Genomic DNA, 15,036 nt, shown 5'->3' with positions numbered 1-15,036 from the left:
ATATTAAATTTATTGTTACCATTAATTTATATTCAAATTATATATACATGTGTAATACAACATTAAAAATAATTTAATTTACAACTAATTAAAATATTTAAAATTAATATATATTTAAGAATTATGTACACACCTCCTACAAGATTTTCGTCCAAATAAAATTATAATATATGATAATTTCAATTATTTGTTCTAGGTCACTATTCATTAACTAAGTCGCTATCAATTTTATGAAGCATACAAAAAATTTCAGGCAACTACCAAGTTCCTAAGTCACTAATTAATTCGTAGGTCAATAATATTAATTCCTAAGTCACTACAAAATTTCTACGTCACTTGATATTTCTAGGTCACTAACAGTTTTCTAAGTCACTAATAAATTCTCAAATCACTAACATATTCCTAATCTATTACTATAATTTAAACATATAGAAAGCAGGTATTAAAAACTTACTTTTCATACAAAGCTTCGCTAACCAAGTTTCCACGGAAGGGGGAGCAATAGCGTATTAGAGAGAAGTTAGAGAGAGAGGGAGTAAAATGGTAAAAGTGAAAAGTTTTGGGATATTTATAAATTGCAGTATATCACACTTGGTTTGGGTGTCAGTGGTCACGCCTAAATTGGGCGCGACCTACGTGGCATTGGCGCCTACTTTGGGCGTGACCTGTGAAGTCCAATCAAGACGTAACCTATGACGCCAATCAGAGCGTGACACACTGCAATATACGCATAAATATTTTAAAAACATCAATAAATTCATAATTTTTTATTTAAATTACAATAAATTAATTTTTTGTCATGAATATAAGCTAACTCAATCATTCCACACAAATTTGCAAGTCAGCTAAGTTAGAAGTTCAGTTCACATTATGATGTAGCCAAGTTTCAGTTTTTGAATACAAGAATAATTTTCAATTTGCCCAAGTAATTTTGCTTTTCCAATATCCACAATCTGCTATCTATATAGTCTTCATACATAGGCGAATAAAGTTAACAGCAAAGTAGTTTGGGTGTAGATAATACATTTCCAGTGCAATATCCCAAAGAAATCATACCAGAAATATAATAGTATTACACCATATAGAGAGCATGCTCCGAATGTTTCAGGCACAAGTAGGATTATTTCCTTTCAGACTATATTCCGACTTAAATTCTAAGAGATATCTTTTTTTTTTTTTTTTTTTTTTGATAACATAGATATCTTTTTTTTATTAACATTCAAGTTTAACAAAAGAATAGAAAAGAAAACAGATTTAAATTAAGGCAGATATATTGTATATGCAATCTATGAAACTATAGCATGCCTTAACTTTCAAAGCTTAATTAACTGGTAGAAACTACATCTTGAGTTAATAATATGTTTAACTACTGTATTATTAATTTAGAGGAAATCATATATAGCAGACACTACCACGCGGATATTGTTCGCTTGAAAATTGAACAACTGCTCAATTTATAATTGGACTAAAGTTATGCAGCAACTCATTCGGTCATTATGATAGCTGATTTTAAGGAGGTGTTTGGTGGAGGAGATATTTTTTTAGGGTTTTGTTTTTATAATGTTACATGATAAGAGATTATTTTCCTAACGCTCATGATATATGTGAGGTCCATTAAATAGTAAAGTGAGAAAAAAATCAAAGGTGGGACCCAGCTTGGATTGTGCGTGTAGGAAAAATGATTTGTCATGTAACATGACAAACTATTTTCCCATTTTTTTATCGAGAAATAAAGATTTTCGGGATATGGTGGGAAAATTTTTTCCAGGATAAGTTACGAAAAGATGTCTAGTAGGTCCAAATTTTTTTCCAAAATATTGGGTTAATTATACTAATGCTATGGGAAAATAAAAATACTATGTATCAGATGGTATTTTTATTTGGGATTCTGTAGTTAAAACTGAAATGATGGGAAACAAAGTTTTCCAAGAATATTTTTAATTTCTTCGTACCAAATGTTAGAAAAAATTTACCCCACCCCACTTTCTTAGGATTTGTAAAACAATATTCATACCAAACAGTCCCTAAGAGTTATAGCCTGTTTGTTTGGACTTTTAGAAAAAGTAATTTTTATCTATTCCTTATTTTAGAAGTATTTTTTATAAACATTAAAGATATTTATATTTTTATAAAAATATTTAATTATTGAAAAAAATATTGGGCTGCTTTTTTTAAAATTAAGATTTTCAACTTCTAAAAAAAATAGATTTTTAACTTTTTTTGTGACTTCTACTTTATTTAAAAGGAGACATTCAAATGAATTTAAAATAAGAATTTTTTTTTCTTGAAAAAAAATAACTTTTAGAGAAAAAAATTCATCCAAACATATCCTTATTATAGAATCTTAGTTTCAGTCCAACCGAGGTTAGGCAGTTTCATGAAGGTCCAAGTCTTACAAACAGTCATTAAGATAAATTGGAGTTGAAGTTTATTCCAAATTTTCACAGGTTCTAGTAAAATAGTAAGAAGCTATATATATATATATATATATATATATATATATATATATATATATATATATATATCAGGATCATTTTACACCAGTGTAAGTTACATTCTCAATCTTGACCATTAATCCCACTTATATCTAACCGCTCTAACTTTTTAGTAATATGAACTTTTGGATATAAGTAGATCAATGATCAAGATTGAGTGTAAGACTTCTAACTCTTACATTGATGTAAGAATATCCTGCTTATATATGTAGGGGAAGGATATTGTAACAAACAAATTGTGTTACTACCATGTTACTACCAATCAATCTCACCGTTAGATTGATTATGTTGATCCAACGGTTATATTTATTTTCATCTTTGTATGGTCATGATTTCTCAAATTTAATACTTTATATTAATTTTCACCTTTGTATGGTTATGATTTCTTATATTTAATGCTTTCACTTTAAATATAGGGAATCATAACCATAAAAAGATGGAAATAAATATAACCGTTGGATCAACATAGTCGATCTAACCGTGAGATTGATTGGTAGTAACACAACTTGGTTGTTACAATATCATTTCCCATGTATATATATATATATATATATATATATATATATATATATATATATATATATATATATAGAGGTAGGATCCTTTGACACCGGTGTCAAATTTGAAGTTTGACACCTCATCTGAGAGCCATTAGATCGAAAAAGATCAACGACTCTGATTTGTAAGCATGTGATACCATTGATCTTTTTCGATCTAACGGCTCTCAGATGAGGTGTCAAACTTTAAATTTGACACCGGTGTCAAAGGATCCTACCTCATATATATATATATATATATATATATATATATATATATATATATATATATATAGGGTTTAGCGGATGTAAAGTGATTGCACCTAAGGATTGGTGCAGTCATATAAAACTATGTCGTTTTATAATGTGAAAGCATTAAATATGATGAATAATAATCGTACAAAAGTAAAAATAAATATAAAGCATTAAATTGGGAAATTATAATCATACAAAGATGGAAATAAATATAATATTTCCATTTTCTACAATTAATTTTGAACGCGAACTTCCTTTATCCCACCCAAAACGATGTAGTTTTTAGGTGACTGCACCAATGCTTATATGTAGTCACATTACAAATCATTTTGCCATATATATATATATATATATATATATATCAATTAATATAAGAAAATAATATAATATATCAATTAATATAAGAAAATAATATATATAGAGAGAGAGGCAATGATCCTTTGACACTAGTGTCAAATTTGAAGTTTGACACTTCATCTGAGAGCCGTTAGATAAAAAAAGATCAACGATTCTGATTTGTAAGCATGTGACACCATTGATCTTTTTTGATCTAACGACTCTCAGATGAGGTATCAAACTTCAAATTTGACACTGGGGTCAAATTTCAAATTTGACACCTTATCTGGGAGCCATTAGATCAAAAAAGATCAATGGTGTCACATGCTTACAAATCAGAGTCGTTGATCTTTTTTAATCTAAAGTCTCTCAGAAAATGTGTCAAATTTGAAATTTAACACTGGTATTAAAGGATCGTCTATATATATATATATATATATATATATATATATATATATATATATATATATCCACAAAGATATCATGCTTTTAGTAAATAAAATCAGCCTTCACCTGGAAAGAAAAAATATATAAGGGAAAAGTATTTGTCCTTTTAAATGACACAATTTGTGTCATTTCACTCTCACAAAGAGGTGAGACCCACACTTTTATATTTTTTTGTCCACTCTCTCCTCCTTTATCTATCTCTTCCGCTCACTTAAAATGACATAACTTTACATCTTTTTTTTTATCTTTAAAATGACACTTTTCCCAATATATAAACTAACTTGGTTTCCAACCACAATCAAAATTTAATTGTTTGTTCGGGTTCAAGCAGGTAAAGTTTATAGTAAATACTATTTTGGGTCCCTAACAAAAAATAAGATCCCACTTTAGTCCTTTACAAAAAAAATTAGTCGGTTGGTCCCTACGAAATTCAAAGTAAATTCATTTTTGTCCTTTTGAGAGATTAATATGGGTCATTTTTCTCTCTATTTTCTTTTTTTAACTCACTTCCTTTCATCAAATGCAACCTTCTTTTCTTTCTGTATCACTTTCTTTTCTGCCCCCTTTTTTTTTTATACTACCAACCTTTCTTTTCTTTTCAATTCTATTACTTGCATCTTTTACTTTCATCTTCTTCTTTTTTTATACACCTATTTTATTTTTTTTGGCTTCTTCCTGCCATTCTTGACTATTCAAGTCTTTTTAGCCTAGGGAAAATTAATTAAATACTAAGGCTTCCAAAACATGGTAGGAAATGGGATATGGCTGCTACTATACAGCTTGTACATCATCCAAGAAAAGGTTTAGGCTCAAATGGGGTTGCAAAGGATTAAATTGAAATACAAGGTGGGCTATTTGGCTCTAGGCTTTTCAATCACAAACAAGTGCCTTTATCATGTGGAAATGTACTAACCAGTTGTCCAGGACATTTTTAAATCAAGAACACCAATGCAGAAAGACCACTCAGCAAGCAAAATCATGTGTTTAGGTTCAATTCCTTACAAAGGAAAATATCCAATGATATAAGCATTGACTAAGCTAAGCTACGTGGTAATCTTTTTATGGAAGGTAACACCGTTAATGTGTGCTTAATTAAGGAATCAGAATGAAATAAAATACTAATATGACAAGACATCAAAGAGACAAATAAACCTGAGTTCATATTAATGGCTGCCATGCATAGATAAATTAGAAAAATAAAGTTTCTAAAGTTCAAAAAATTTCAAAAATTTTGCTCTTTTTCTTAAACTCAGCATGTGTACCCACCCCAAACTTAAAAATCAGTTGTGTCCTCACAGCAAAGAAAACAAGGGGACAGATCAAATTATTGGAAAAAACATGCAATTTAATGATAAATTAGAGAATAAGTAAGAGTGATCATAAAACTTGTGACACCATGAAAATGGTCTTTTTTTGACTGAGAGGCTATTGCTCTCCTGAAGGACCTTCCATATTCATATGAATATGTTGTCCAGCTTTTGCTCGTGCAGTAGATGGTCCAGTGAATGGGTCTTGAATTAGTGAACTGGGTATCTCAGGGTAGATTTCATGTGGGCACGCAAATTCAAAAGCTGATCCATCACGTTTTTTGACCTCCATTAAGTACTGCATAAGCTCTCTATTAAACTGGTGGAGCTTGAAAATTTGTCTTTTTTGTGTGTTGAGCGGTTCTTGCTGTGTTTGGACTATGGCTTTAAGTTCAGCAACCTCTTCCTCCAAGGATGTTGAACTCCCGGTTTGAGAGGATGTGTGGACGTCCCTTTTTTTTAATCTTGGAACCTGTTTAACTATCTGAGCAAGGCATTTTTCATCGAATGGAGTGGTAGGAAATGGAACCAATAAGGTGTCTTCATCAGAAGTATGCACACCAGCCTGGTCACATAAGAGTTTCACCAAGCAAGGAAATTGAAATGTTCCTTTAATTGTTTGAGCTTGGCAACATAAACTCTCATACAGCACTTCTTCTGTATGGAAAGGGTGGTCTGCCAGGATGCAGTATATGGCAGCTGCATGCTTCCAAGGCACTAGATGCACATGACCAACAGGAAAGAGCCGTGCTCTAATAAAAGAGCCCCAGATCTGTGCTTCCATGCAAGTCTGTTTATGGTTTATCTTATCATCAGTCCATTTCTTCCCAATCTCATTGAACAATGTTTCAGCAACCAAGTCCCTCGTTCTCTCAATATGCTTATTAGCATATGTGAGACAGTAAAGATCCCCATCTCCTTCGAATTGGAAGTTGTACGCTTCTTTGATGGCAGAAGGTAGAATAGGAACTTCAACTCCCCTAACCTTGACTGACGTTGGATTGTCAGATTCGGGGAAGTTTGCCAAGAACTCTCGAACCAGAGCGACTGGTACCTTGATGTGCTGCTGTTGAGCAAAGAAATTCCAGCCTTGACGCAAGACGTACCTCTCCACATACACTTTGGTTAATGCCCCGGGTTTTTCCAAATTGAAGCCACGCTCATATATGATTACCAAGTTTTTCTCAATTATCTGCTTCATCCTTGTGTCTACCCTGACAGATTCAGGTGATAAAGATTGAGGTGGAGAGCCAGTTGAGCTAACAACTTCTTTTCCCTTTTTTGCAAAAGACTTGGCTTTTTTTCTTGTCTGTGGTGCCATTTTATTGCTAAAACAGAAAAGACACATAAAAAGACAAACCAAGTTAAGTGATAGAGAAAATAGTACTCATAGATCCCAAAAATTTTCAAACCCAAGTGTGGTACAGTGATGGCAGTGTAAACAGCAAAGGTTTTAACTTAGTTCAAATAGTGCAACTTAATTGATATAGCAGCTAATTTGTAACCAAGCAAAACAACAGTTTATACCACTAAACGCAGATACCAGCAAGCACATATATGTGTTTCTATCCAAAACCAGACAGCTTTTGGTAAAGTGAAAGTCATATGTTACCATGAACAAAGCCTATAACAGTTAGAAATTTGGCTATCCAGCAACAATGACACTGAGCAAGGCAGAAATCATAAGATGCATATATCTCAGTATATGAGAATAAACCATCGAGCTAGAAAAATAATAAATGACGATCACAGCATCATTATATACCACAGTTAAACAAAGGGATACAACCCAAGGCATGTTCACAAAAAAATAAAAAATAAAATAAATAAATAAAATAAAATAATAATTACTCATATAATGGACACCACAGAGTCAATCTTTCGACATCTTCTACAACCACAATCAGCTGCATAATATATGTCAACCATGATATGAAGAAACAAGGTTCAGTCATGTGAATACAACCAGGTGTGTAAATAAAAAATAAATAAATTATTATTAAATAAAATAAATTATAAGAGAAGAACGATGTGGGTGATTTCTTTAAGGCTCAGTTCGACTCTAGTTTAATGGTGGGTGGGTCTCATTTGCAAACAAGATCGTTATGTGACAAATGAAAAAATGGAATGAGATGGTAAGAGAGGGGAAATCAAACCTGATGTAATTTTAAGATTAAGGCTTGACCAAGATGAAGAGGGATAGCAACTCAGCTCAAAAATCAGACTTGCTAACAACTAAACAACGATATCCATATCCCTTTAGGTCGGAGCTGATGGTTGACGCAGAGTTTTGGTAGCTTGAGGTTGCTATTCAAACCGAAAGTCCTAGGTTGAAGTTCGTTCAGTTGCAAGCATGGAGGATAAGGACGGTGAGATGAGGAGATGGGGAGACGAGGTGGATGATTTCAAAGACGCTGTGTAAGATAAAGAAGGGTACCAGAGAGATTTGAAAAAAAATAAAAAGAAGGGAAGGAGTATAAGGACGGTGAAGTGAGTGAGTTGTGATGAGTTGTCACATCAGAGTCATAAAAACCTACACTGAAGCTATTGGTAGCATCTGAGGTCCATTTTATGGCCCAAAATAGCTCTGCACAGCGAAAATTCAACACAGCGAAATTCGAAGGATATTGGAAGAAAGAGGAGAATCTGACCGTTGTCAGATTTGAAAAACAGTAGGAAATTTTTTATTGTTTATTTTTATTTTTCTCTTTTTTTTTGTTATATTTTTTTATTTACAAATTTTTATTCTTTAAAGAAATAACAGACCCATTTTTATAAATTGGGCTTGAAACTTCCTTAATTGGCCCAATCCTAATTCTAAGCAAATTAGAGTGTTACAAGGGCCTGATTCAAATTTGAATCAGCCAAGTACATACTCAAATTTGCTTATAGAGATGTGAGTTATCAATATCTTGTAACTCACGTGCCCCCTTTAAACATCAATTCCTTCACATTTTAGTTGCTATAGCACATAAGATTGGTTCCTTTTATTCTCACTCAGCATTCACAGCAACTCTTCTCAAATACCCCAAACTTAAGAGTTGTACTACACCTCATGTTACCCGTCATTGTATGGGTGCACTACTCACTCACCAACATACTCATCACATCCCTCTTTTTTTTTTCTTTTTTTTCTTTTTTTTTCTTCTTCTTTTTTTTTGACAGTAAAGGAAAAAAAAATACTAGCACACAAAAATGTAAGATAAGACACAAAAATTAAACTACAAAAATATGAAAATTAAAACAATAAAAGACACAAAAGTTGCTCAGACTAAACATCCTATACACTAACCAAACGAAGACTCTAACTACCTACTAACCCAAAGTATGCTATGATACGGAAGATTCAGCCAAGGGAACAATGGCTTTGTCCCTGACTAAAGGTTCACCATGGTAGATTTTTAATCTCTGCCCATTTACTTTAAATTTCCTCCCATCTTTTTCAGATATAATCTCAACTGCTCCATGTGGAAAGACTTCAACAATTTGGAATGGACCTGACCAACGTGACTTCAATTTACCAGGGAAAATTTTAAGTCTAGAATTAAAAAGCAGGACATGTTGACCCGGTTCTAAACTTCTATCCTGGATTTGGTTGTCATGCCATCTTTTCATTTTCTCTTTATATAGCTTAGCATTTTCGTAGGAGTTCTGCTTAAATTCATCCAAGTTATTAAGCTGCAGAAGCCTATTTTCAGCAGAAAGTGTATAATCCATGTTGAGCTTAGCAAGAGCCCAATAGGCTTTGTACTCCAATTCCAACGGCAAGTGGCATGCTTTACCAAAGATCAGTCTATATGGTGAGCATCCTATGGGTGTCTTATAGGCAGTCCTATATGCCCAAAGGGAGTCTTCTAATTTTAAGGACCAGTCCTTCCTTGAAGGTCCTACTACTTTCTCCAAAATTTTCTTTATTTCCCTGTTAGTCACCTCCACTTGGCCGCTAGTTTGAGGGTGGTAGGGTGTGGCCACCCTATGCTTAACACCATATTTGGCAAGGAGGTTCTCAAACTGTTTGCTAATGAAATGTCCCCCTCCATCACTGATCACACATCTAGGTGTGCCAAACCTTGTAAAAATGTAATTCTTTAGGAACTTACATACAGTCTTGGTTTCATTAGTGGGAGATGCCACTGCCTCTACCCATTTTGACACATAATCAATAGCTACCAATATATACCTGTTGCCATTAGAAGGGGGAAAAGGACCCATGAAGTCTATCCCCCACACATCAAATACCTCAACTTCAAGAATTGGGTTGAGTGGCATTTCATTTCTACGTGTAATGTTGCCAGTTCTTTGGCATCTATCACAGTTCTTAGCTAATGTATAGGCATCCTTAAATAGGCTTGGCCAGTAAAAGCCAGCCTCCAAGACTTTAGCAGCTGTCCTCACTCCTCCATAATGTCCTCCATAAGGGGAGCTATGGCAGCTACTTAAAATTCCCTCTTGTTCACTTTCAGGAACACATTTTCTAAGGATTTGGTCATCACACCTCTTGAAAAGATAGGGGTCATCCCAAAAGTAAAATTTAGAATCATGGAGAAATTTCTTTTTTTGATGGGAATTTAATTCCTCACTTATCAATCCAGCAGCCAAGTAATTGGCTAAATCAGCATACCAAGGGGTATTTATGGACTTTATAGCTAACAAAGCTTCATCAGGGAACATGTCCCTGATTGGCTCTAAGTCTTGTTCATTCTCTTCTAGCTTAAGCCTAGATAAATGGTCAGCTATCTGATTTTGGGTGCCACTCCTATCCACAATTTGAACTTGGAATTCTTGAAGGAGTAACATCCATCTAATAAGCCTTGGTTTGCTATCTTTCTTTTCCATTAGATATTTAATTGCAGAATGATCAGTATGCACAATTATTTTCGCTCCAAACAAATAACTCCTAAATTTTTCAAATGCAAAAATTACAGCAAGGAGTTCCTTTTCTGTTACAGTATAGTTCAATTGAGCACCTTGCAAGACTTTACTTGCATAATAAATGGAGTGGAAAATTTTATTTTTGCGCTATCCTAAAACAGCACCTAATGCCCACTCACTTGCATCAGTCATTACCTCAAAAGGTAATGACCAATCAGGTGCTACAATTATAGGAGCAGTGATTAGTTTATTTTTCAGCTCTTCAAAGGCTTTTAGGCACTGTTCATCAAACAAGAATGGCCTATTGATCTCAAGCAGATTGCTTAGTGGCTTGGCCACCTTAGAGAAGTCTTTTATAAATCTCCTATAGAAGCCAGCATGGCCTAGGAAACTCCTAATACCTTTGACATCTCTAGGAGGAGGTAATTTTTCTATGACAGAGATCTTTGCCTTGTCCACTTCTAAACCAGATTTAGACACCTTGTGGCCTAACACTATCCCCTCCTTCACCATAAAATGACACTTCTCCCAATTTAACACTAAATTGGTCTCCTCACACCTTTGTAACACCTTAGACAGATTTAACAAGCATGCCTCATAGGAGCTTCCAAATACAGAGAAGTCATCCATAAAGACTTCTACAAATTCTTCAATCATGTCATTGAAGATGGCTGTCATGCACTTTTGGAAGGTTGCAGGGGCATTACAAAGCCCAAAAGGCATCCTCCTAAAAGCAAAAGTGCCATAGGGGCATGTAAAGGTTGTTTTATGTTGATCTTCAGGGGCTAATGGGATCTGGTTGTAACCAGAATACCCATCTAAGAAGCAATAGTACTCCTGGCCAGCAAGTTTATCAAGCATTTGATCAATAAATGGTAGGGGGAAATGGTCTTTTTTAGTGGCTGAATTTAATTTCCTATAATCTTGGCAAATTCTCCACCCCATGACAGTTCTAGTAGGAATGAGTTCATTATCTTCATTTAATATAACTGTGATTCCTCCCTTTTTAGGGACACAATGCAAAGGACTCACCCAATGACTATCACAAATTGGATAGATGACACCTGCATCTAACCATTTTATTACCTCCTTTTTAACCACCTCTTTCATGGCTGGATTCAGCCTTCTTTGAGGTTCAATTGAGCTGTTGTTTTCATCATCCAACCTTATCTTATGTATACAAAATGAGGCGCTAATTCCTCTAATATCAGCATGGTCCAACCAATGGCTTTTTTATGCGTTCTAAGGATTTTTAGTAGTTGTTCTTCCTCTGTCAAGTTCAGTTCAGAGGATACAATGACTGGGAGAGTTTTCTCCTCTCCTAAAAAGGCATACCTAAGGTGATTTGGTAGCTCCTTTAATTCTAACTTGGGTGGTTCATCAATTGATGGTTTTAAAGGTTTAGAGGACCTTTCATGTAGTCCTAAGGATTCAAATTGTTTATCCCCAAAAAACCTTGTTGGTTTAGTTTCTAAAGCTAAGACAAGCTCACTTTCCTTTAGATTTTCAGCAATCTGTTCAATGCTGCCCAATTCAGAATTGTTAAATTCATTATTCACAGGAGAATAGTCAGCAACAATATGATCTATAACAGATATAGCAGAACAGTCATCAACATCTTCATCAATAAAATTCATTACTTTTAACACATTAAATGTGATCTTTTCCTCATTGACCCTCATAGTTAGTTCTCCATTTTTAACATCAATTATGGCACCCCCTGTGGTCAAAAATGGCCTACCCACTATGATAGGCACATTCTCATCAACTTCACAGTCTAAGATTATAAAATCAGCCGGAAAAATCAATCTGTCAACTTTAACTAAGATGTTTTCTATTTTTCCATCAAGGAATGCAAGAGTTCTATCAGCTAATTGGAGAGTAACTGTGGTTGCAGAGGCTTTGACTCCAAGTGTTTTAAAGATAGAAGTTGGCATTAAGTTTATGCTAGAGCCTAAGTCACATAAGGCTCTACTAATGTATCTATCTCCTATTGTACATGGAATTGTAAAAGAACCTCGATCTTCCAATTTTTTAGGCAAGTTGTTGGAGACATAGCTGCTGCATTCCTTTGTTAATGCTACTGTTTCGTACTCTTCAAGCCTCCTTTTCTTTGTGAGAATATCCTTCATGAACTTCACATAGCTTGGCATGTTTTGAAGTGCTTCCACAAAGGGTATATTAATTTGTAATTGCTTCAGAATGTCCAGGAATCGCTTGAAGTTTTGCTCTTGGTGCTGTTTTTGGAGTCTTTGAGGAAAAGGAACTTGTTTTGCCTTAGAGGGTGGTGGAGAGGCTTCTTTATTCTGCACAAGTGGATCTCACCTCTTTGATCTTTGCCTTGCCATTTCTGGTTCAGAAGCATTTTCTTCCCCATTATCATTTTCTTGAGGTATAGGTGCTACATCAGTGTTGTCCACTTGCTGCCCCTCTTTCTCCTTCAACTTCCTCAAGGTGGAAGGCCTTACAACTGGTTCTGGTTGATCCACTTTTCTGCCATTCCTCAGTTGGAGAGCTTTACATGTTTCTTTTCCATCTCTCCTTGGTAACTCTGTATCACTAGGGAGTGTTCCCAATGGTCTGCCACTGAGTGCTGCAGCAAGCTCACCTATTTGTGTCTCAATGCTTTTTAACATAGCACTATGACTTTGGAGTAGAGTTGCCTAATTTTGCACAGCATGATCATTCTTTGCAGCATAGTCCTTCATCCACTGCTCAAGAGGTGGGTGAGCTTCTGCATTCCCTTGTTTATTCTGGTCTGCAGGAAAAGATTGGCTGAATCCAGGAGGGAATGGCATCTTTGGTTGCTGAAATTGTTGTTGTCCTCCTTGGAAGCTTTGATTAGGTGCTTTATTTCCAGCATTGTAATTGTACCCATGGCCTTGATTCTGGCCATATTGACCACCTTGATTCTGCCATCTGGGCTGGTTGTATTGGTTGCGGTTGTTGTAGCCACGATTGAACTCTCCCACATAAAAAACTGATGTGGGGTTGTTGGGGCATTCCTCAAATGCATGTGGCCCATAGCATAGGGAGCAGATAGCTGTTGTAGCAGCTACTTGAACAGGTGCTGGCTGCTTAGAGTCTACAACCACCTTGGTAAGATTCTTCACTGTGTTGTTTAAGGCAGCAAGTTCAGCTGCCATGGAGGTGGTTGCTGTCACTTCATGAAGGCCAGCAGCCTTTTTTGGTTGGTCAACTCTATCAAGCGGCCATTGACAACTGTTTACACTGATTACCTCAAGAATGTTGTAAGCATCAGTGTACTTCTTGAGCAGAAAAGCACCTCCAGCAGTGGAATCTAAATTGGATCTCCCTTGCAAACTCAAACCTCTGTAGAAAATTTGAATAATTGCCCAGTTTGGCAGTCCATGGGTTGGACACTTCCTCAACATCCTTTTGTATCTAGTCCAGGCTTCATGGAGAGACTCTTCAGCACACTGCCTGAAGCCAGTGATGTTGTCACGTAAATCACAAACCATCGTGGGAGGGAAGAACTTCATAAGAAAAGACTCTCCCAACTCTTTCCACGTAGTTATGGAATTAGATGGCAGTTTCTCTATCCAATCCTCTGCTGCTCCTCCCAAAGAGTAAGGGAAGAGTTTCATTCTCATGGCCTCATTAGAAACACCAGGAACAGAGAAGGTGTCTGAAATCTTCATGAACTTTGTGATGTGCCTATGTGGATCTTCATGAGGCATTCCATGATATTGGGTAATCGATTGAAGGAGCTGCACCATCCCTGGCTTCAAATCGAAATTTGCTTCTAATTCTGGTTGAACTATGCCTGGGATCACCCCATCGAGAGATGGAATTGCATACTCCATTACGGGCAACTCTTCAATTACTGGGATCATGGCATTTCCATCCCCATTTTCATTGTTCCCATGGATTGAGCTGTTGTCGTCTGCCATAGTGTAGTAATCAATCACTTCATTTGTCAATCTGGTTTGGCAGAACGTTCAGAATTACTGAAACAGTGCTGTTTTTATTTTACGTTCAGAATCAGTAAACTGCAAGAATTAAAAGAATTCAAAACTTGTCAAAAATTAAAAATGTAACAGAATCACAAATTCAAGAAACTAAACTAAAGAACTTCAAAAAGAAACTAAATCATGCACCGTTCCCCGGCAACGGCGCCATTTTGTTGGAAAAATATATTTCAAAAGGTGAAAGAGTTATCGTTCTCTGGGAACGGGATATTCAGTTTCCTTCGATTATTCTTTTTTAGAAAATTGTATTTTCTGAATTGTAAACTATGTTAAGAACAGAAAGAACAAGTGTGTATGAGTGAAAATGAATTTTAAAGATCTAGAATTCTGACTTTGATGACTTTTCCCTAAAAATTGCATGTCTGCATTTTAACTGCTGTAGCACCTAAAATGATGGAATCTGACTTTTAATAGAACCTCACTAAACTTTCCCAAATTCAGTTTGTGAAATGATACAAATTAATCCCTTAATCTTGAACCATTTTACTCGTGACTTGTAATCAGATTCTTTCCTAGATTATTCCTAATCTTGAAAACTTGAATTAATGAAAAGCATAAACTAAAATTTCCCAATATCAATTCATGCAAGAATCTTTAAGCCCATTCCCATGGAACTCAAACCAAATAATTTTCACTAATCAAACATCAAGAAAATGCACAGCAATTTGAATCAATAATGGGTACTCATCATCTCCATCAGAATTCCAGAAAAGAGATTTAGCAATGCATGTTGAAAATTAAAACTAAAATAAAATCTGAAACAAAAGTAAGCATGATTTTCATTCACAAAGTAAAA

At 35.0% G+C, this 15,036-nt stretch overlaps 2 protein-coding genes across 2 annotated transcripts; both read right to left on the bottom strand.

The window, feature by feature from the left end:
* Window positions 1-11,414: 11,414 nt before the first annotated feature.
* On the bottom strand, window positions 11,415-12,401 carry LOC133311333 (uncharacterized). Its single transcript, XM_061512360.1, has one exon. The coding sequence runs from the start codon at window positions 12,399-12,401 to the stop codon at window positions 11,415-11,417; it is 987 nt and encodes a 328-aa protein (XP_061368344.1).
* A 510-nt stretch (window positions 12,402-12,911) lies between these two features.
* LOC133311324 (uncharacterized) lies at window positions 12,912-14,162 on the bottom strand. Its single transcript, XM_061512348.1, has one exon. The coding sequence runs from the start codon at window positions 14,160-14,162 to the stop codon at window positions 12,912-12,914; it is 1,251 nt and encodes a 416-aa protein (XP_061368332.1).
* Between the last annotated feature and the right edge of the window lie 874 nt (window positions 14,163-15,036).

The sequence above is a fragment of the Gastrolobium bilobum genome, unplaced genomic scaffold (genome assembly GCF_033153095.1).
Source record: "Gastrolobium bilobum isolate Gb01-03AN ecotype WA unplaced genomic scaffold, APGP_CSIRO_Gbil_v1 utg69924, whole genome shotgun sequence".
NCBI lineage: Eukaryota > Viridiplantae > Streptophyta > Magnoliopsida > Fabales > Fabaceae > Gastrolobium > Gastrolobium bilobum.
The sequence above is the reverse complement of the archived record's forward strand: the minus strand, read 5'-3'. Positions and strand labels throughout refer to the sequence as shown.

What these genes read in the sequence shown, in the direction of transcription:
- LOC133311333 (XM_061512360.1), bottom strand. Translation starts at nt 12,401, where the DNA reads ATGCCAAGCTATGTGAAGTTCATGAAGGATATTCTCACAAAGAAAAGG.
- LOC133311324 (XM_061512348.1), bottom strand. Translation starts at nt 14,162, where the DNA reads ATGGCAGACGACAACAGCTCAATCCATGGGAACAATGAAAATGGGGAT.